Source organism: Hyperolius riggenbachi, chromosome 2, assembly GCF_040937935.1.
Source record: "Hyperolius riggenbachi isolate aHypRig1 chromosome 2, aHypRig1.pri, whole genome shotgun sequence".
Taxonomy (NCBI): domain Eukaryota; kingdom Metazoa; phylum Chordata; class Amphibia; order Anura; family Hyperoliidae; genus Hyperolius; species Hyperolius riggenbachi.
Genome location: NC_090647.1, coordinates 217,112,052 through 217,135,491, shown reverse-complemented (window position 1 = coordinate 217,135,491; position 23,440 = coordinate 217,112,052). Strand labels below are relative to the sequence as shown.

Below are 23,440 nucleotides of genomic sequence, written 5' to 3'. Positions count from 1 at the left end.
CCCGGGGCTTCCCCCAGCCCCTTGCAGACGACAAGGACTTGTCGCAGCTCTGTTCCCAGTATGTACATACACACACAGTCATTTTACTACATGAGAGCACATGCTATATGAAGGAACAACAATGACATGCTGAACAGAAGATATAGTATTCACTGTAACTTTGGCAAAACGGTCAGAATGTCACTGATTGATACTGTTATTAGGGGATCTAGGACTCAGTATGAGACAACAAGCTCTCAATGAGGCAGCCAGTCAGACATCGATCTTTCCCATTCCACTGTGTCCAGTAATCAGACACCATAAGGTCAGGTCACTAGCCTGTGTGTGATAAGAATCTAGGAATCTCTTCCGAGGGAAGGTCTACAACTTTTTTTCCAACTGTGACTCCTTTGTAATGTTGTACATGAAGTCATCAGAACTGCTGCAGTGTGAGAGATTTTTTTTTACGAACCCTAGGGAGCAGGGACAGTGTACAGATTCCAAAGTGTGTATGATTCCTTATCGGTGTGGTGGACACATGCAGTCAACCTCACAAGGGTATGAGAGTAGACTACATTATGGCCTGGTGCACACCAAAAACCGCTAGAAGATCCGCAAAATGCTAGCAGATTTTGAAACGCTTTTTCTTTTTTCTGTAGCGTTTCAGCTAGCGTTTTGCGGTTTTGTGTAGCGGTTTTGGTGTAGTAGATTTCATATATTGTTACAGTAAAGCTGTTACTGAACAGCTTCTGTAACAAAAACGCCGGCAAAACCACTCTGAACAGGCGTTTTTCAGAGCGGTTTGCGTTTTTCCTACACTTAACATTGAGGCAGAAACGCCTCCGCAATCCAGAAAATGCCTCATCCATATGCGTTTCAGCAAAACGCCCCCCGCTCTGGTGTGCACCAAAATACATTACCCAAGCGTATCCACAGCCGCAAGCGGATCGCAAAACGCAGCCGAACCGCTCTGGTGTGCACTAGGCCTTTCTCTCCATGCCCTTAGTTGCTGGTCAGTCTCTCAAACTTTCGCCCCCCTCCCCCCTGTGGCTTCTGCCCCCCCCCCCCGGAGGCATCCCTTGCAGGGTCTATTGTTACGCCCCTGAGAAGTAGCAAGGGTAGTCTCTGTTACCCTCCAGCTACAGGAAGTGAGTACATGTGAACCTTGAACCACAGAGTTTTAGGTGCCTTTGTTAAGGCACACCTGAACTGTGTTTAAACCTGTAGCCTTTTACTTACATGGAGCTTCTTCCAGCCCCAGTTATCCGTAAGGTGCCATAGAGTCCTCTGGGTCTCCTACGTTCTTCCACTGGTGGCTCCATAAGATGTGCAACCCGAATATGTGCAACTCCATCTATGCGACCTCCAGGATCATGTTCCTTTCGCCTGGAGCATTCTGCACATGCGCTCTCTCAAAAGAATGAACTGCACATGCGCAGAGTGCTCCTGGCAACAGGAGCGCGATTGAGATGGGCGCCCAGACAGGACTGCGCATGCACAGTCGGCATGACTTTCATTCAGGTCCCCAGCGGACGCCATTGTTCATTCTTTTGAAACTACGGTGAGCTGGAAGAAGCCCATGGTAAGTAAAAGGCTACAGGGGTTTAAGTACAGTTCAGGTGTGCAAAAGGCCCCGTTCACAATCGGCAAGGCAAAACAATCACAAACGCCTAGTGATTGCAATTTTGCATAATGATGTTCCGTGCATTTTGTAATTCTCATTCCAATCAATGATAATTGCAACATAATGGCTTGGAAAATGCTGCATACATGCAGGTGTGATTGGCAGAAATTGCAACACAATCGCCGCTGTGCAAGTAATCCTATAGAACTCAGCCATGCTTCTTACAAGTTCCAGCACTATATTTTGCTTTTTTTAAATTAAAATACATATAATGGGTGTAATGTTATTCTCACGCTTTTTCAAATGACAATCTTATTTGAAAACCCATATACTGTTTGTGTAATTATACCATAAGGAATAAACTACCCACATATAATCTTACCAACAATTTCACTGGGCTCTTTATTGTACAACTTCTTGTTCCAGTATAAAATTCTGAGAAATGGGAAAGAAACCAAGAGAACCAAGCAAATCCCAAGGGACATATGTCCTGTAAATCCGGCAAAATCCAATCCCTAGAGAAAGGACAAGAACGGATTAAATCCAAAACTGTTTAAGAGATCATTTCTGGAGCAAAAAATACTTCTACATATGCATTTTAAATGAATAGCAATGTACAGTCAAAAAAAAAATAAAAAATAGAAAAAGTACTCCTTAATGTATTTTTTTCCACATGTCTGTTAGTCCACCAAACAGCATTTTTAAAGGTGAATTGCAATATGATTAACGCCAAATGACTTCAAATCAATAATGCAGATATTACAGATAATTCTGATTTTGCTTCTATGATGAGATCTGAGAACCCCCATTTGCCTATTTGGATGTTCTTCTCTTTTACAAATATTGTGCACAGCCTGAGCCTGCATATTCTTTCATCTTCCAATTATTAATATTATTTAGTATTTTTAAAGAGCAGACATCTTCTGCAGAGCTGTACAGAAAAAAAAAAGTAGGAGCTCTGTCCTATGTTTACAGAGGGACTTCTTCACCATCTGAATTAGGTCCCCTTGCATTAGTGCATCACTGCAGTAACTAATTGCCTACAGCATAATAGAATAGGAAACTTTTTAAAATGCAACAACAGGACCTCTTATAATCAAGCAAGGTCTGTTCTAGGCCACCAATAATTAACTGTAAAACACCAGCAACAAAGCTAACTTGGCAACATGGATCCCTCAAGTCCTGGGCAAAAAAAGACAGAGGTTGATTCATCAACTTAAAAACAATTGGCGGTTGCTATAAGGCTACGCTTGCTCCTTGCAGCGTAGTGTGCCACACTAGTGATACTTCACTAGTGTGGCAACTACTATGTTGATTAACATAGTTGCGGCCACACTAGTGAAGTATTAGTGAAGTATCATGGTCGCAATACTTCACAGAGGTGGCTGCTATTTAAAGGTGCATGCGTTGCTAAGGAAGCAATGCATGTAACAAAATGAGGCACCCTACGCTGCAAGGAGTGAGCGTAGCCTCCATAGGGGCAGCTAATTGTTTTTTAACGAGCACTGCTGAAACAGCGCTAGTTATTCTCGTTGATAAATCAACCCCATAATGTTAGACCGTTGTATCAGCAAGTGTTCCCAAGGCCTCATGTGCTGGACAACACAAAATATTAGCGGCAACAGGGTTAATCATGGCCTTTTGCCCACTACAGACCTTGGCCAAAGATACTGTTTGCTTTTGAAATCATTGCCAGAAGGAGTGTATCTAAGGGGCATGAGTCTACTGGCCCTAAGTCTTGCCACCTACAAGACCTTAATATCATGTAAACAAAATAGCCATAGGAAACAGTATGTTGGCAAAACTAAAACAGGAAGCTATACTTCAGAAGAATAAAAGTTATTAAATTACTTCAGTGTAAAATATTTATAGAAAGAAAATGGCACAAATTTACTGGAGAGTTTTCTTACAAAGGCTGTTGCAAACAGTGTGATGTAAATTTTAAAATACAGGTATAATTTGTGCATAAGCAGTATATGAAAATTACATTAAAAACAGGATAAGCAATGTGTAGCAGACAGTAATGAGTTTTTTATTGCATAGCCACAATTTGCATAGTGGTAAGGCTCTGTGCCCGACATTTTATTGGGTGCCTCCCTGCACTCAACTCTACTGTCATTGCCATAAATTGCGGCTTTTGATGGCTAACCCTAACCCCCACCTGGTGTCACCTAACCCTTAACCTTCTTCCCCAGGTAGCACCCGAGTCTGACCCCCCCCCCCCCCCCGTCCATCCCAGTGGTTCCTAAACCTCCCCTGCCCCCCACCACAGAGCTGCGATTTGCAGCAATGATAATTTGGCCACAGGGAGGCACTGGACAAAATAGCTATGCAAATGCGGCTTCGCACTCATTATACAAAGCTACAATTTGCAGATTGGGAAGACTAGGGCCAGCTATTTTATTGGGTGCCTCCCTGCACCCAAATTTGCACCCATTGCTGCAAATCACAGCTTTTATAATGGAAGCCTATGGTGGCATCCTTTTTTTCAAAGACACCGGTGGTGCCCTTTTTACCTTTTTCGATTTGGCACTACCCTCTACAGCTAGTTGACAGTACGGATGACCAACGAGATGAAAATAATTCTGAGTTCATGCAGGATTATACAAATTCTGTATGAAAATGTAAGCAACTTGAAAAAGAACCTACTGTGGTACATTTTGAAGCTGCAGAAAATTGCAAAGAAATTTTTGCATTAAAAATATTGTGTTATGACGAGACACATTTAAACAGCATCCCAACCTCCTAGGATATTTAACCCATTATTCTGCAAGAGGGCAATTCTCCAGGGTATTAGGTATCTATGAGCATTGTCCACATACATTTTCTATTACATCAGGGGTTACTCTGCAAAAGGTGACCAGAAAAATCTTAAAGGACAACTGAAGTGGGCAGAATATGGAGGCTGTCATACTTGTTTCCTTTTAAGCAATGCCAGTTGCCTGGCAGCCCTGCTGATCTTTTTGGCTGCAGTAGTGTCTGAATCACACCAGAGACAAGCATGCAGCTAGTCTAGTCAGATCTGACCGTAATGTCAGAAACACCTGATCTGCTGCATGCTTGTTCAGGGTCTATGGCTAAGAGAATTAGAGGCAGAGGATCAACAGGATTGCCAAGCAATTGGTATTGCTTAAAAGAAAATAAATATGGCAGTCTCCATATACCCTACAACTAATTTCAGTTGTTCTTTAAAGAGGAACGGTCGTGAAAATATTAAAATTTAAAACACATACAAATAAGAAGTACATTTCTTCCTGAGTAAAATGAGCCATTAATTACCATATTTTTCGGACCAAAAGACACACTTTTTCTCCCCCAAAAGTGTGTGTGTGTGTGGGGGGGGGGGGGGGGGGGGAGTCAGTGCATCTTATGATCTGAATGTATGCCAAGTGTCCCCTCCACAAGCTGAGCTCCGAGTCTCCAGTTGGTGCTCTGTGCATTTTTAAGCCTCCGTCCTGCATGTCCCCATTCTTATGTTACTGTGTCATCTGGGTGTCGGGGATGCCGAGCCTGAACACTCACAGAAAGTTGAAGAAAGGAGTACTACAAAGCCACCTTCCTGCTCGATCGCGTTGTGTGTTCCTGGCACCTGCTGTCACCAGCCGTCAGTATTTTCCCGCGGTGGTGCGATCTCTGTGTATCGGGGGATGGTGTGGTCTGACCTCTAACTGCTTTCTGGAACCCACGATCTCTGTGTGTCGGGGGATGGTATTGCCTGAACGCTCACGGCTTCCCGGAAGTGTTCACTATGTATGCGAGCAGGAAATGTGTTAGTGTCTCGCGTGATCGCAGCCGGCCATCTACCGCGTGAGGAGCTTTTAAGTTTTGCAAATCGGCAGCCCGGGAAGAAGACGGCATGCATGGAGGGACTCGAGCAGACGGCATCCTGGCATCTCTTTGGCCTGGTGCACACCAAAACCCGCTAGCAGATCCGCAAAATGCTAGCAGATTTTGAAACGCTTTTTCTTATTTTTCTGCAGCGTTTCAGCTAGCGTTTTGCGGTTTTGTGTAGCGGTTTTGGTATAGTAGATTTCATGTATTGTTACAGTAAAGCTGTTACTGAACAGCTACTGTAACAAAAAATGCCTGGCAAACCGCTCTGAAGTGCAGTTTTTCAGAGCGGTTTGCGGTTTTCCTATACTTAACATTGAGGCAGAAACGCATCCGCAATCCAAAATCTGCAGCAGCCCGGGAGTATGCGTTTCTGCAAAACGCCTCTCACTCTGGTGTGCACCAGCCCATTGAAATACATTACCCTAGCGGATCCGCACCCGCAAGCAGATCGCAAACCGCAGCGGAAACGCTCCGGTGTGCACTAGGCCTTTCAGAGGGACGGCAGCCTGGCATCCCCTTCTGACAAGGAATTCGGGCTTTAGCAACAATGCAGACCCCACTTTGCAGACTGGCTATCCACAGTTGCTGTTACTGTTACAAAGGTACGATCACACTGCAAGCAGCATGTATTGAACGAAAGACCAGGTGTCACCGTGAGCATACTTTTTGTTACTACTTCCAGCACAGAATTCAGGTTACAAGAGTGACTGAAGTCTATCAGTTGTATAACAGATTGTATTTAACAAAAACACATTTTTTGGTGATCAGCATACATGTATACACAGTTTCTGCATGCCATTTAGCACTGTATTATCAGCATAGAAGACACTATTGATGTGTACTTTAGACTGAGTTGGTTATCTTGTCATGGGGACCTATGAAATGTGTAGATCTTGTCAGAATCCAGGATGACACACTCAATCTTGTCTGATACTTACCATTCCCACATGACATCCCTGCTCAAATGACGCATCAGGTTTAGTATATAAATATTTTTTTCCCCCGATTTTTGTCCTCTAAACCAAGGTGCGTCTTATGGTCCAAAAAATACGGTACTTCTCTCCTATGCTGCTGTCACTTACAGTAAGTAGTAGAAATCCAACAGAGATGTCGGCGAATGGTTCGGGAACCGTTCGCCGGCGAACACCTCACCCTGTACTACTTCCGGGTCGCTATTAGGTATGGTCGGAATGCCAATTTCCAATTCCGCGGTAAATCCGCATTCCGTCATGTAACAATTACCGATTCCGCTTTCCGCTACCAATTTCTGCATTCCAATGCGGAATTTCCGCCGGAAATCGCGGAAATTCCGCCCGAATTTAACATCGATTTTCTCAAACACTAGAAGGTCTTTTTGAAAACTTTTTTTTTCATCTTGTTCAGAAGATTCTGTTTAATAAACCCTGACAATTTGGCATTTCTAGGACTTATGGGGGCTTTGCTATTAACCGCTAAAGTCAATGGATTTTTACTGTAATGTAAAATGCAGAAAATAGGCATGTGCAAATTTTCTGCATTTTATATTACAGTAAAAATCCGCCGACTTTAATGGTTAATAGCAAAGCCCCCTTAAGTCCTAGAAAATGTCCTTGAGAAAATCAATGTTAAAGTTGGGTGCAATTTCCGCGATTTCCGGCGGAAATGTCCGCGATTTTCAACGGAAATCCGCCTACGGCACTTGCATTACCGATTTCCGCATTCCGATGCAGAAATGCAATTTCCGATCGGAATTTCGGAAATTGCATTTCCACGGAATCCGAATGAGCATCCCTAGTCGCTATGACCTGGAGTAGTACGGCTGCTGCCGGCGGTGAGCGTCCTTGATCGCGCGCCTATTGCCGGGCACTTTCTGCGCATGTGCGGGACATCATGAGTGATGTCAAGCTCATGTGCAGAGAGTGGCTGGCAACAGGCGCGCGATCAAAGACGCGCACCGCCGGCCCAGCACAGCCGTACTACTCCGGGTCATAGAGACCCGGAAGTAGTAGCGGCACATAGGGGTTCGCCGGCGAACGGTTCGCCTACCTCCCTAATTACAAACAGGTTTTGAGCTAGTCCATCTCTCCATAGGTGATTCCCAGCATGGCCTTTATTCTTTATAAAAAGACACTCCCTGAAAAAGATTTATACAAAGTTGCTGACTAAGAAAAGGTGGGGGGAAAGGCTGCGCCTCCCTAAACACATGTTGCAATTGAATGGTTAATCGCACAGGCATACACCGCCTCTGCCAGACTGAAAAAACGCATGCCCTGCACCCAAGACAAGTGCTAACATTTATTAAACTAGGAGGAACTTAAGCTTCCAATATGGTTTGCATGCAAAATATATTATACTAGACATTTGCGCCACGGTGAGGCAAACCTCCAGGCAAGTGACCAAACCTAAATTTAAAACCTTGGGAGAAGCTAAGCAAAAAAAAAAAGGATGCGCAGCCTTTCCCCCCACCTTTTCTTAACTTTGTAACTATGTAACTGTCAGGTTAGCTGATCCCAGCCCCTCCTCCTGAATTTCCTGTTTGCATAATGCACATGTGTCGAAGTCCAGGCCTGGAGGGCCAGATCCATGCCAGTGTTTAGGATGGACTGAGAAAGAAAGAAATGTGTTCTATCTGATGGACCACACCTTTCCTGATTCAGTCCCATCAATTAATTTGAGCTGCATCAAAAATGTGAGGGGATCTCGGCCCTCGTAGGACCGGTTTGACATACCTGGCATAATAAGTAGTAGCAGATTTTCATATGATTTGCATCTGAATTGAATGCAAAGTGTGCAGAAAATCTATTTAGGTGCTGCACACTGAGCTGGTGGTAATTTCAGATGCAGCCTTAGTGGTATGCGCTGACGTTCTCCTCGCTGTTCAACAAAATGAAAGTTGCCGACTAGCCTCCTTGCTCACCGTACACTTTTTTTGGCAGTTGGACGGAGCAACTGCCATTTACTAAGTGCATTTTGAAAATTGAGAAATCCCTGTGAACCCCTCATAAGGAGATGGGCTAGTCCAAAACCGGTTGGTTCTGTTAGATTTCTACTACCTAATGTAAGTGACAGCAACATAGGACAAAAGTAATTTATGGCTCATTTTACTCTAGAAGAAACGTACTTCTTAACTGTATATGTTTACAAATATTTTAAATTTTAAGATTTTCAAGACAGAGGTCCTTTAAGTACTGCCAACCTTTAAAAAGCATGCATTCTTATTATAATATTAACCACCCTGGCGTTCTGATTAAATCGCCAGGGTGGCTGCGGGAGGGTTTTTTTTAAATTCAAAAAAACTATTTCATGCAGCCAACTGAAAGTTGGCTGCATGAAAGCCCACTAGAGGGCGCTCCGGAGGCGTTCTTCCGATCGCCTCCGGCGCCCAGAATAAACAAGGAAGGCCGCAATGAGCGGCCTTCCTTGTTTTGCTTACATCGTCGCCATAGCGACGAGCGGAGTGACGTCATCGACGTCAGCCGACGTCCTGACGTCAGCCGCCTCCGATCCAGCCCTTAGCGCTGGCCGGAACTTTTTGTTCCGGCTACGCTGGGCTCAGGCGGCTGGGGGGACCCTATTTCGCCGCTGCTCGCGGCGGATCGCCGCAGAGCGGCGGCGATCAGGCAGCACACGCGGCTGGCAAAGTGCCGGCTGCGTGTGCTGCTTTTTATTTGACGAAAATCGGCCCAGCAGGGCCTGAGCGGCAGCCTCTGGCGGTGTTGGACGAGCTGAGCTCATCCAGACCGCTCAGCAGGTTAAGAACAAGGAGCTCTTCACCTCAGATATTCAGAAGGAGGTTAATGTAGAAGCATTAAGGGTGGGGAGAGGCTTTTTAAGTTTTCCATAACCATTTGTACAAACCAAAAAAAAAAAAAAAGTTGTAAAAAGCCATGAAAAAGTCCTTGAATGGTAGAAATTAAACAGAAAAGAAAAGATGTATTTAAAGAGACACTCTAACAAGAAAAACGTCCCCTGGGGGGTACTCACCTCGGGAGGGGGAAGCCTCCGGATCCTAATGAGGCTTCCCCCGTCCTCCTCTATTCCACGGGGGTCTTGCTGCAGCCCTTCAAAGCCGGCCCGACAGATCCGACAGCCTGTTCAATATTTACCTTTCCAGGCTCCAGCGGGGGTACTGTTTCGCCTCTTCTGATGGTGATAGGATCCGGAGGCTTCCCCACCCGAGGTGAGTACCCCCTAGGGGAGGTTTTTTCGTTACAGATTTTCTTTAATGTCCCACAAAGTCTTCTTCGTGACTTGTTAGAAGAGCTGTTGCTGCATCCCCACTTCATAGCGGTCAAATAACTCTCTTTGCAGGGACTTCTCAGGCATAGTCAATGCCATGTATTATAGAAAAAAACTACAAAAAGAGAAAAGAGTGAAAACGCTCTAAAAACAATACAAAGCACATTTCCCTGTCCAAGACAGGTCTCATCTGGATTTAGATGGCTGTCGGCGAGATACAGATTGTGTAGGTTTCTGTCCCTTTGAAAAGCCAGGGACCAGGCTCTTAGGATGGCAGTGTGGTTGACTCTTCCAGGGGATGCAGTCAGCCTTCAAATCCAGGGGGACCATCCGGATGTCCTGTGGGTCGATGACCTGATGACATACCTGTGAGAAACGAGTTGTCCATTTGCCCAAATAAATCACCTCTTTTAGCCATTCACGCTCCCTCGTCCAATAACTGCTGTCACCCCGGTATTGCCAAACCATCGCGTGACGCTTGCCTCTCCTGCATACAGCTTACGGTGGTGCCTGATATGCGAAAACTGCTCTCCTGTCTATCAGTAGGGGAGAGCTGGCAGCATCACTGTGGGGCACGCTCCACCACTTCCTTCCAACCCACGGGACATCCAGATGGTGCCCCTGGATTCAAAGGCTGACTGCATCCCTTGAAGGAGTCCAAAGCACTGCCATCCTGAGAGCCTGGTCCATGGATTTTCAAAGGGAGAGAAGTGTACACAGGCTGTATCTCACCGACAGCCATCTAAATCCAGCTGAGACCTGTCTTGGACAGGGAAACAGGCTTTGTATCTATTGTTTTTAGAACATTCTCTCTTTACTCTCTCTCTTTTCTCTTTTTTTTTTTTTTACACAGTGGATTTTTTTGAGCTTCCTAAAACCTGGTTGCTTGCTTGCACCTCAAAGGGGGTTGTATCCAGACTGCCATTTAGAGACTATGGCCTCAATTCACTAAGCTTTATCAAACACTTTATTAAACGTTTGATAATTTACCTCATGGGTAAAATCTAATTTTGAATTCACAAAGGTGTTTTAGATTTATTGAATGTTTTATCGATAAAACATTAGATAAATCTATAACACCTTAGTGAATTCAAAATTAGATTTTACCCATGAGGTAAATTATCAAACGTTTAATAAAGTGTTTGATAAAGCTTAGTGAATTGAGGCCTATGTATTATAGAAGTCTGGTTGAATTCCTTCACCAGCACCTGATGGCAGGGTTGGGTAAATGGGCAGACTTTGCACTGGTGAGTGACCCCTCATTCATGGTAAAACCCTGCTGCATTTTACCTCAGCTCTAGTTTTTAACAGAAAATCCTAAAGAATTGGTTGTATGGATGGATATTAGTAACATTATTTACCTTCACAGGAATTGTATATTCCTAATATCTCTCAAAGGAGGTGGTTATTGAGTCAGGTCCCAGAAAGAATATGAATTGGCCTAAAGGCTATACCTTGTACTGGGGGCCAGGGGTGCAGAGCCCAGTTCCCATTAGATTTAGACACTGATGTTTTGGGAGGTTCTCAATGTTTGTGCACGCCACTCAATACACATACGGCCCAATGTAATTTAAAAAAATAACCTGCAATAAGCAAATGTGGATTCTAAAATAAGGTGACATAAGGTGATGTTAACATCGCCTAATTCAATTCTTTTCCCCTTATGCAATTGCACAAATCCAATACCCCCCCCCCAGCAAAGTTTTTGCTCAAAGCAGGGTGGGAAGCTTCCATTGCATATGTCCCGTGACATTCTTTGGCATCTGGGTGGACCAATTTAGCAAATAGCCATCCACTAGGTGGACTAAGGAGAATCATCTGGATTTTCATCAGTCTAACAGGATGATTCTGATTGGTCCACCTAGCAAACAAGTGGGAAGGCCCAGCGGGAGCTTCAAAGATGCTTTTTCTGGGACTCTAAGGAAAATTAAGAAGAGGACGGAATCAGTCACAGCGGGTCATGCAGGTGGCACAGGGCATTGGGAGAAGAGTCTGGCATGCAGCGCAGATGTCAGGTAAGTGCTGGGAGCAGGTGGCTATAGAGTCAAACGTCAAGTGACAGCGATGGGTGCATGTGTTTTTCCTGGGGGAGCAAGGCAGCAGTGCTGTGTGGCTGCAGAATAGCTCCACAACACACCTTGCTTCACATTCCTCAGTATACAGGAGCATCACTCAGGTGAATAAATAGTATTAGGCCTCTTTAACAGTGCGACATTAAAGCTGCACATTAGAAAATGTCTCAACGCACAGCAATACAAAGTCTGCGCGACATTCACAGTGCATACATTGCATTTGTGTTTAACGGGTTGTATTATTAGATAATGCTGCATGCTGTGCGTTATACACATTATTAGCTGCGTTGGACTGTTTGCACATACTCAGTAATGACTTGGAAACATACTTTTCATTGCCTGTATGCTCTACTGTATGCGACGATAACTGGGGATTACGTTGCGTTATGAGAGTTTTGGGACATTTCTTTGTTAGTTTGCATTGAGACTTTTATGTCGCATCAGAATGCAATGTCCTACTGTGAAAGTAGCCTCAGAGTTATACTCTTAACACTTTTAGTTTTCGTTATTTTCACGATTGAAACCGCGGCCGCTGTGATTTCGATCACGAAAATATTGAAAACTAAAAGGCGTAGGGTGGCGGTTTACATGTCGTTGGAAAGAGGAGAAAGAGAGCTTCAAAATGGTATGCATCTTTCCATAGTTGCTTGTATTACACAGGACGACTTTTCCCCAAAGTCGGCAGCTGAATGGAGCTGCCGACTTTGGGGAAAAGTCGTCCTGTGCAATACAAGCAACTATGGAAAGATGCATACCATTTTGAAGCTCTCTTTCTCCTCTTTCCAACGACACGTAAACCGCCACCCTACGCCTTTTAGTTTGTTATTTTCATGATTGAATTCGCATTTGCTGCGATTTTGATAGCGGAAATAGCGAAAACTAAAAGGCGTAGGGAGGTGGTTTATATATTGTTGGAAAGCGGAGAAGGAGAGCTTCAAAATGGTATGCATCTTTCCATAGTTACTGCACTGCTCGGAGTCCCTTTAAATGCCACTTGACCTGAGGATAATTGCCTATGTTGCTGGCATGTCAAGCAAATAGTGCTTGAGGATGGTTTTACACTGTATTTTGGCATTAGTGTTGCGGTGCAGCACACCCACCGCACCACCAATTACAGGCCATCAGGGAATGCTGCATTACTATGCGGTATTCCCCTTCTGGCATCTGGCCAAACAGGATGTAATGCCCGCTTGTGGTCACTTCCTATTTCGGGTATGCAGAAGTGCACGGAAGTGTATTGTAAAAGATACACTTCCACACCACCACCTTTTTTGAATACTCTGCATCGTTATAGACTTACATGACTTTCAGACCTACGCAGATCGCCACATGTCACTGCAAGAGCAGCGCAGTAACGTAGGTATTGAAGTGCGTTAGATAGGGCACTTCCGGCGCAGCATACTGCAATGTGGAGAGTATGAACTCCCCCATAGATTTTCATTAGGCTGCGGTAGCAGCGCTCAATTTGCCACACCGCACCGCCACAGTGTGAAAGGGCCCTGAAGAGGGAAATTTTTATTTTTTTATTTGTCATGATGGACTAGTAGCGATCAAATAGGGTAACTCAATGTGGTTTCTATCTCCAAAACAGTGCAGGTTCTGATGCAAACAATGGGGACCATGCAGAAAATTTGCACACAGCCAAAAACTTAATGCAAATTTTGCAAAAAATTCAAGTTTGCGTAGCTCAACACTACTACTAACACTACAGAGCTGAACATGGGATTCCTATAATAAATTATGTTTGTTTGCCACTGTGCTACTTTACTTTTGTGCAGTAAATTTTTCCAATTTCAAGCCCGAACAGGTTCATTACAATCATAAGCAGCCTTGGATTTTAGAATGGGTTTCCAATAGCTTGTAATTCCGTGTTGAGAGTGCTATGATTAAAAAGCCATATATCACCTTATGTTGTAACATGGTTAGAACGCTTCACACATAAGGAAACAATGTGGATGGTTCTCAAGTATAATGGCCATTTTTCTCTCTTTCCTCTTGAGCATTAATCATGCACATAATAATAGGAAGATGTATTGCATTCTCAGGGGAAGCCAACACAAATTCTACAGTTGAAATTTCCACAGGTCTTACAGCTAGACTGACTGACTATTACAAAGGGATATTAAACCTACAACCATCAATTTTAAGTATTTATCTTGCTTTTTGGAGCCAGCAATTGTTGAACTACTCTCTCCAAAATACAGGTCACTTCTTTGAAGTTAAATGAGCGTTTATTCATAAATGTCAGATACATACGAATGCTATATAGCAAATGTACTATATGCTTCTTCTATAATACATTATTACCATCTCAGGTCAGTGTGAATGTCATATTACATCTTGCCTCAAGAAACCCTTTCCCATTCTGTTTAATGTGTACTGCCTGATAAAGGAAAACAAGTTCAGTAAGTTTTGTTTACTTATCCAATTTTGTTTATAAATAAAGTGGTGTTTACCATTGTAAAAAGAGAGAGGGGTGCTCCGTAGTGTGATTTAGTTTAATAAGTGATAAAAAAGTGAAGTACAATTGCACTTACCTGATGAAGGTGTGGCACAGGACTACACCAGAGGGGGCGCCTAGGTTCACTCACCACCTGGACCCCCACTGCTGCTGGCAAATGCAGTTCACAGGGTGCTCATCTGCTGGACAACTACTACAGGGCTTTATGCCATTTTATGCTGGTTTTACCATCAATCTAGTAAAGGCAAATTGTACTACGCTTTTTTTTACCACTTATTAAACAATATCACACTACGGAGCTCCCTCTCTCTTTTTGCTTTGTTCTTTCCACTCCGCCTCACAGCTAGAGCGCTGTCCAGTCCAGCATGCCCATCACTACACAAACAGCTGTTTGTGATGCGTTACACAGTGAGTTTGGTCTTTCAGTGTGAAGCAGTACAGTAGTTACACTAACTGCGGATCCATGTATACACACGCAAGATGTTTTCAAGCGCCTCCAATTTAGCAATGCAATGTGATGTGATTTCTGCCTTTTAGGGATTATAACCCTGCTGTGCGGCAAATCCGTAATTTCCCCCCGGGACTTTTGGCGTGTATCCCACTCTGCCATGCCCCCCTCTAGGTGTTAGACCCATTGAAACATCTTTTCCATCACTTTTGTGGCCAGAAACAGTGTTTGTAGTTTTTAAAGTTCGCCTGCCCATTGAAGTCTATTGCAGTTCGGAAGTTCGAGGTTTGCAAACGGAAAATCGGAGGTTCAAGCCATCTCTAATGCTATACACAAAGATGCAAAAAGTTCCTGCAAAAGATCCGTTCCTGCAAAAGATCCGTTCCTGCAAAAGATCCGTTCCTGCACAAGATCCGTTCCTGCACAAGATCCGTTCCTGCACAAGATCCGTTCCTGCACAAGATCCGTTCCTGCACAAGATCCGTTCCTGCACAAGATCCGTTCCTGCAAAAGATCCGTTCCTGCAAAAGATCCGTTCCTGCAAAAGATCCGTTCCTGCAAAAGATCCGTTCCTGCAAAAGATCCGTTCCTGTTTAACGAACCTTCATCTGCAGATCAAATCCATCAGAATGGATGTGCAGATGATTGTCTGATCTGCAGATGAATGTTACCACTTAACGACCAGCCAATGCCAATAGGCAGTGGCTGGTCGCATGTGGGTTTCCATGGAAACGTTTCCTGTCAGTTCACGGTGGGGGCTCCGTGAACAGCCTGTGAGCCTCCGATCGCGGGTCGCAGGCTAAATGTAAACACCCGGGGAAGTAATCCCCGGTGTTTACATCGTACAGCGCTACTGTCACAGAAGCGCCGTAAAGGAGATCGGCGATCGCCGGCCTCCGATTGGCCGGGAATCGCCACAACCTGATAGGCTGAAGCCCATCTGAGGCAGTACAGGATGGATCGCTGTCCTGTACCGCCTACATTGAGAAGGGGAGGGAGGGAAGGAAGGAGAGGGAGGGGGGAATAGCGCTGCGGAGGGGGGCTTTAAGGAGCCCCCCCCCCCGCTAGGCACAAGGCAGCAGCGGCGATCAGACCCCCCCAGCAGGACATCCCCCTAGTGGGAAAAAAAGGGGGGGGGGGGGGGGAAGTCTGATCATCCCAGCCTAAAACCTGATCTGTGCTGGGGGCTGAAGAGCCCACGCAGCACAGATCACAAAACAATCAGCCGGTCCTTAACCACTTCCTGACCGCCATATTGACAATTGGCGGCCGGGAAGTGGACCCCGCAAGGACCGCCGTATTGACAAATGGCGGCGGTCCTTGTAGGAGCATGAGCGGAGCGATCGCGTCATCCGTGATGCGATCCTCCACCGCTGCCTGGCTCCGCTCACCCGCCGCAACATCCTGCCGGCCATACGGAAGCGCCGGCGGGATGTTAACCCGACGATCGCCGCGTACAAAGTGTATAATATACTTTGTAATGTTTACAAAGAGTATTATACAGGCTGCCTCCTGCCCTGGTGGTCCCAGTGTCCGAGGGACCACCAGGGCAGGCTGCAGCCACCCTAGTCTGCACCAAGCACACTGATTTCCCCCCCCTGCCCCCTGATCGCCCACAGCACCCCTCGGACCCCACCCCCCCCCGCCCACCCCCCAGACCCATGTTTACACCCAATCACCCCCCTAATCACCCATCAATCACTCCCTGTCACTATCTGTCAACGCTATTTTTTTTTTATCCCCCCCCTGCCCCCTGCTCCCTCCTGATCACCCCCCCCCACCCCTCAGATTCTCCCCAGACCCCCCCCCCCCCCAGACCCTCCATGTACTGTATGCATCTATCCCCCCTGATCACCTGTCAATCACCCGTCAATCGCCCGTCAATCGCCCGTCAATCGCCCGTCAATCGCCCATCAATCGCCCATCAATCGCCCATCAATCGCCCATCAATCGCCCCCTGTCACTGCCACCCATCAATCAGCCCCTAACCTGCCCCTTGCGGGCAATCTGATCACCTACCCACACCAATAGATCGCCCGCAGATCCGACATCAGATCACCACCCAAGCGCAGTGTTTACATCTATTCTCTCCTCTAAACACTCACTAATTATTCATCAATCACCCATCAATCACCCCCTATCACCACCTGTCACTGTTACCCATCAGATCAGACCCTAATCTGCCCCTTGCGGGCACCCAATCACCCGCCTACACGCTCAGATTGCCCTCAGACCCCCCCTTATCAATTCGCCAGGGCATTATTTTCATCTGTCCTTCCCTGTAATAACCCACTGATCACCTGTCAATCACCTGTCAATCACCCATCAATCACCCCGTCACTGCCACCCATCAATCACCCCCTGTCACTGCCACCCATCAATCAGCCCCTAACCTGCCCCTTGCGGGCAATCTGATCACCCACCCACACCAATAGATCGCCCGCAGATCCGACATCAGATCACCACCCAAGCGCAGTGTTTACATCTATTATCTCCTCTAAACACCCACTAATTACCCATCAATCACCCCCTATCACCACCTGTCACTGTTACCCATCAGATCAGACCCTAATCTGCCCCTTGCAGGCACCCAATCACCCGCCTACACGCTCAGATTGCCCTCAGACCTGCCAGGGCATTATTTACATCTGTCCTTCCCTGTAATAACCCACTGATCACCCATCAATCACCCCATGTCACTGCCACCCATCAATCACCCCCTGTCACTGCCACCCATCAATCAGCCCCTAACCTGCCCCTTGCGGGCAATCTGATCACCCACCCACACCAATAGATCGCCCGCAGATCCGACATCAGATCACCTCCCAAGTGCAGTGTTTACATCTGTTCTCTCTTCCAAACACCCACTAATTACCCATCAATCACCCCCTGTCACTGCTACCCATCAGATTAGACCCCTATCTGCCCCTAGGGCACTCAATCACCTGCCCATACCCTCAGAATGACCTCAGACCCCAGCCCTGATCATCTCACCAGTGCATTGCTTGCATCTATTCCCCTCTCTAATCACACCTTGAGACACCCATCAATCACCTCCTGTCACCCCCTAACACACCTACCCATCAGATCAGGCCCTAATTTGCCCCGTGTGGGCTCCTGATCACTCGGCCAAACCCTCAGATCCCCCTCAGACCCCCTTCCGATCACCTCCCCAGTGCATTTATTGCATCTATTTTCCCCTCTAACCACCCCCTGAGACACCCATCAATCACCTCCTGTCACCCCCCTAGCACTCCTATCCATCAGATCAGGCCCAATACAACCTGTCATCTAAAAGGCCACCCTGCTTATGACCGGTTCCACAAAATTCGCCCCCTCAGACCACCTGTCATAAAAATTTTCAGATGCTTATACCCCTGAACAGTCATTTTGAGACATTTGGTTTCCAGACTACTCACGGTTTTGGGCCCATAAAATGCCAGGGCGGTATAGGAACCCCACAAGTGACCCCATTTTAGAAAAAAAGACACCCCAAGGTATTCTGTTAGGTGTATGACGAGTTCATAGAAGATTTTATTTTTTGTCAAAAGTTAGCGGAAATTGATTTTTATTCTTCTTTTTCACAAAGTGTCATTTTTCACTAACTTGTGACAAAAAATAAAATCTTCTATGAACTCACCATAGTCCTAACAGAATACCTTGGGGTGTCTTCTTTCTAAAATGGGGTCACTTGTGGGGTTCCTATACTGCCCTGGCATTTTAGGGGCCCTAAACCATAAGGAGTAGTCTACAAAACAAATGCCTCAAAATGACCTGTGAACAGGACGTTGGGCCCCTTAGCGCACCTAGGCTGCAAAAAAGTGTCACACATGTGGTACCGCCGTACTCAGGAGAAGTAGTATAATGTGTTTTGGGGTGTATTTTTACACATACCCATGCTGGGTGGGAGAAATCTCTCTGTAAATGGACAATTGTGTGTAAAAAAAATCAAAAGATTGTCATTTACAGAGATATTTCTCCCACCCAGCATGGGTATGTGTAAAAATACACCCCAAAACACATTATACTACTTCTCCTGAGTACGGCGGTACCACATGTGTGGCACTTTTTTACACCCTAAGTGCGCTAAGGGGCCCAAAGTCCAATGAGTACCTTTAGGATTTCACAGGTCATTTTGCGACATTGTTGGTTTCAAGACTACTCCTCGCGGTTTAGGGCCCCTAAAATGCCAGGGCAGTATAGGAACCCCACAAATGACCCCATTCTAGAAAGAAGACACCCAAAGGTATTCCGTTAGGAGTATGGTGAGTTCATAGAAGATTTTATTTTTTGTCACAAGTTAGCGAAAAATGACACACTGAAAAAAAAAATTAAAATCAATTTCCGCTAACGTGACAAAAATAAAATCTTCTATGAACTCACCATACTCCTAACAGAATACCTTGGGGTGTCTTCTTTCTAGAATGGGGTCATTTGTGGGGTTCCTATACTGCCCTGGCATTTTAGGGGCCCTAAACCGTGAGGAGTAGTTTGGAAATCAAATTCCGCAAAATCACCTGTGAAATCCTAAAGGTACTCATTGAACTTTGGGCCCCTTAGCACAGTTAGGGTGCAAAAAAGTGCCACACATGTGGTATCGCCGTACTCGGGAGAAGTAGTACAATGTGTTTTGGGGTGCATTTTTACACATACCCATGCTGGGTGGGAGAAATCTCTCTGTAAATGGACAATTGTGTGTAAAAAAAATCAAAAGATTGTCATTTACAGAGATATTTCTCCCACCCAGCATGGGTATGTGTAAAAATACACCCCAAAACACATTATACTACTTCTCCCGAGTACGGCGATACCACGTGTGGCACTTTTTTGCACCCTAACTGTGCTAAGGGGCCCAAAGTCCAATGAGTACCTTTAGGATTTCACAGGTCATTTTGCGGCATTTGATTTCCAGACTACTCCTCATGGTTTAGGGCCCCTAAAATGCCAGGGCAGTATAGGAACCCCACAAATGACCCCATTTTAGAAAGAAGACACCCCAAGGTATTCTGTTAGGACTATGGTGAGTTCATAGAAGATTTTTTTTGTCACAAGTTAGCGGAAAGTGACACTTTGTGAAAAAAAACAATACAAATCAATTTCCGCTAACTTGTGACAAAAAATAAAATCTTCTATGAACTCACAATACTCCTAACGGAACACCTTGGGGTGTCTTCTTTATAAAATGGGATCATTTGCAGGGTTCCTATACTGCCCTGGCATTTTAGGGGCCCTAAACCGTGAGGAGTAGTTTGGAAATCAAATTCCGCAAAATCACCTGTGAAATCCTAAAGGTACTCATTGAACTTTGGGCCCCTTAGCACAGTTAGGGTGCAAAAAAGTGCCACACATGTGGTATCGCCGTACTCGGGAGAAGTAGTACAATGTGTTTTGGGGTGCATTTTTACACATACCCATGCTGGGTGGGAGAAATCTCTCTGTAAATGGACAATTGTGTGTAAAAAAAATTAAAAAATTGTCATTTACAGAGATATTTCTCCCACCCAGCATGGGTATGTGTAAAAATACACCTCAAAACACATTGTACTACTTCTCCTGAGTACGGCAATACCACATGTGTGGCACTTTTTTGCAGCCTAACTGCGCTAAGGGGTCCAAAGTCCAATGAGCACCTTTAGGCTTTACAGGGGTGCTTACAATTAGGCACCCCCCCAAAATGCCAGGACAGTAAACACACCCCACAAATGACCCCATTTTGGAAAGTAGACACTTCAAGGTATTCAGAGAGGGGCATGGTGAGTCCGTGGCAGATTTCATTTTTTTTTTGTCGCAAGTTAGAAGAAATGGAAACTTTTTTTTTTTTTGTCACAAAGTTTCATTTTCCGCTTACTTGTGACAAAAAAATAATATCTTCTATGAACTCACTATGCCTCTCAGTGAATACTTTGGGATGTCTTCTTTCCAAAATGGGGTCATTTGGGGGGTATTTATACTATCCTGGAATTCTAGCCCCTCATGAAACATGACAGGGGGTCAGAAAAGTCAGAGATGCTTGAAAATGGTAAAATTCACTTTTTGCACCATAGTTTGTAAATGCTATGACTTTTACCCAAACCAATAAATATAGGCTGAATGGTTTTTTTTTCATCAAAAACATGTTTGTCCACATTTTTCGCGCTGCATGTATACAAAAATTTTACTTTATTTGAAAAATGTCAGCACAGAAAGATAAAAAAATCTTTTGCCAAAATTCATGCCTTTTTTGATGAATATAATAAAAAGTAAAAATCGCAGCAGCAATCAAATAGCACCAAAAGAAAGCTTTATTAGTGACAAGAAAAGGAGCCAAAATTCATTTAGGTGGTAGGTTGTATGAGCGAGCAATAAACTGTGAAAGCTGCAGTGGTCTGAATGGAAAAAAAGTGCCAGGTCCTTAAGGGGGTTAAAGCCCACGGTCCTCAAGTGGTTAAGTGGTTAAACAAGGTTTGTATGAGATCTGCAGATAGACTATGAATGCAATTTGCAGGAACTGATCTTTTGAAGGTACTAATATTTTGCATGTGTACAGCATCTTTGTGTACAGCCTCTAGCTTCTGATGGGTCTAGGTGTCCGCTTGAAATCCCTAGGCCAACCTGGGGTCCCCTAGGTTCTACCATGAAACACCCCCTTTCAAGGCCCCATCCTCCTCCTGGCCACTGTAGTTTGGGAAGAGCCCCTAGTCCATGGTATCTGGGGGAGAGGGGGAGGCTTTACCCTCCCTTGCTTTCAGACTCCTTCCCCCAATGTCATATGCCATGCAGGTTGGTATGGCTCAGGGCATGGGGCCCCAAGTGACATTCTCTCCAATTTCTGGTTATGCCAGCCTGCATGGGTGACAAGGTGTTAAGGCTTGGAAGTGTGTGTGTGGGGGGGGGGGGATCCCAACATGCTGCAACTTGCTCTAGGGTTATAGAAAATCCCAGCAAGAAATTATCTGACAATTCTGGGGATATATGTAAATTTTCAACAACAATGGGTACATTATCTGTCATTTAACCACATTTAAAATTTATTTTTCCTACTGCAACTTAAACATTTTCTAAAAAACTAGAAGGACTTTTTGAAAGATATTGTTCCTCTTTATTTCCACTATTCTACCCAAAATACCTCACAAATATGGTAATTATAGCCGCATGTTGACAGTGGATAGCATTGCATGTTTTCCCTGTCTTTGTGTGGATTTCCCCCAAAAAAGCATAACAATTGGCTTCCTCCTAAATTGGCCCCAGACTATGATGGACTCATCACTAAGGAAGGGATTAGATTGTGAGCCCCTCTGAAGGTCAGTTAGTTACATGACTATGTAAAAGTGCTGCAGAAGATTTCAGCACTCGATAAATAGTAAACAGCATCATGTATAAGAGCTTTGCTATTAACTGCTAAATTCAGTACCATTGACTAATGAAATTTTGCCCAAAAAACCTGCCCACAATTTAGCAAAATTGTGAATTTTAAAGTAAAATATGCAGCAATTGTGCAAAAAAAATTGTCACAACAGGACAATCTTTAAAAATGTGCCTGCTCGTCCCTTTTAAGGAGTTGTTAAAACATAAAGCCTCTTCTGAGGGCCCGTTTCCACTATCGCGAATCCGCATGCGGGCAACGCATGCGGATTCGCACAGTCAGTACAAGTGGATGGGACTGTTTCCACTTGTGCGTTTCCCCGCACGTTTTTCTGTGCAGAAAAAATCTGCAGGGTAGGGGCCTCAGAATTCGCCTGCGTGTGGAATGCAGGCGAATCGCACGCAATGTATTTAATAGGGAAATCGCATGCGTTTTCCCCATGCGTTTTTTGCCGCGATTTCGCATGCGATTTCGCATAGGTACCCATGTTAATTCACAAAGGCAGTGACATGGTTAAAATCGCATACAGCCTTACCTATGCGAAATCGCATGCGAAATCGCGGCAAAAAACGCATGCGGAATCGCACCCGCATGCGATTTGCCTGCGGTGATTCGCCGGCGATTTCGTAACGCTATAGTGGAAACGGGCCTTATAGTTAATGTTGTGCGCTTGTTATTGAATTGTATCAGAAATGCAGTTGCAAGTCACACTTACCACCTTCCTCAGCTCTTGATTGGAAACAATGATAACATTGGGGGGATCTCCAACTGCTGTAGCAGCTCCCCCAATGTTTGTAAATATGACTTCTGCAATCAGAACATGTCTTGGATCAAGATTAAGAGCCTCACATAATCTGAAAATGAAAACAAAAGCAAACAAGATATTTATAAGGACCTTTGCACATTTAAACTCTATCCTATTACAAAAATGGAACATTTTGGATATTCAATACTTCTAGCATGATTAACTTGGGGCTATGTTACACATGCAACTAAGTTGTGACAAGCTTGAAACTAGCTGTAAGATGTTGCAACTAGTCTCTGGATACAGCGGGTTATTAATTGTAGACATGCCCTAGAAGGGAGTGTCATTCCTAAAAAAAAAAAAAAAAAAAAAAAATACTGAGTGACTAGAGGTAGCAAGTGAAGTTTGCCAAGGCATTTTCAATATTAATCTATTGCTACTGACTATTGGCAACCTCTAGTTATTATTTGCTGCAACAAACTTACTTGGGTGACCTAAGCCTCAGAACCTATATACTCAAAACATGATATTGATTCACAACAAACAAGGGCCTCAATTTACTAAGGGCAGTTCGGTAAAATTTAGGTTCGATAAAATACCGCATTCGGTATTTGACACTTTTTTCCAAATTCACTAAGATTTTCCAAATGCGGTAGAAGTTTGTTAATCTACCAAAAAAAAAAAATGCTACACTGCACCGTTTTTTCCTTTTCTCCC

General features: G+C 44.7%; 1 protein-coding gene across 1 annotated transcript in view; it reads right to left on the bottom strand.

Moving 5' to 3' along the window:
• Positions 1 to 23,440, bottom strand: part of OCA2 (OCA2 melanosomal transmembrane protein) — a 489,993-nt gene that overhangs the window by 135,847 nt on the left and 330,706 nt on the right. The window contains exons 14-15 of the mRNA XM_068268142.1: positions 22,694 to 22,832; positions 1,986 to 2,118 (exon numbers count right to left, since the gene is read on the bottom strand). Of these exons, the coding sequence (XP_068124243.1) occupies positions 1,986 to 2,118; positions 22,694 to 22,832 (272 nt within the window). The remainder of the gene's footprint in view (positions 1 to 1,985; positions 2,119 to 22,693; positions 22,833 to 23,440) is intronic.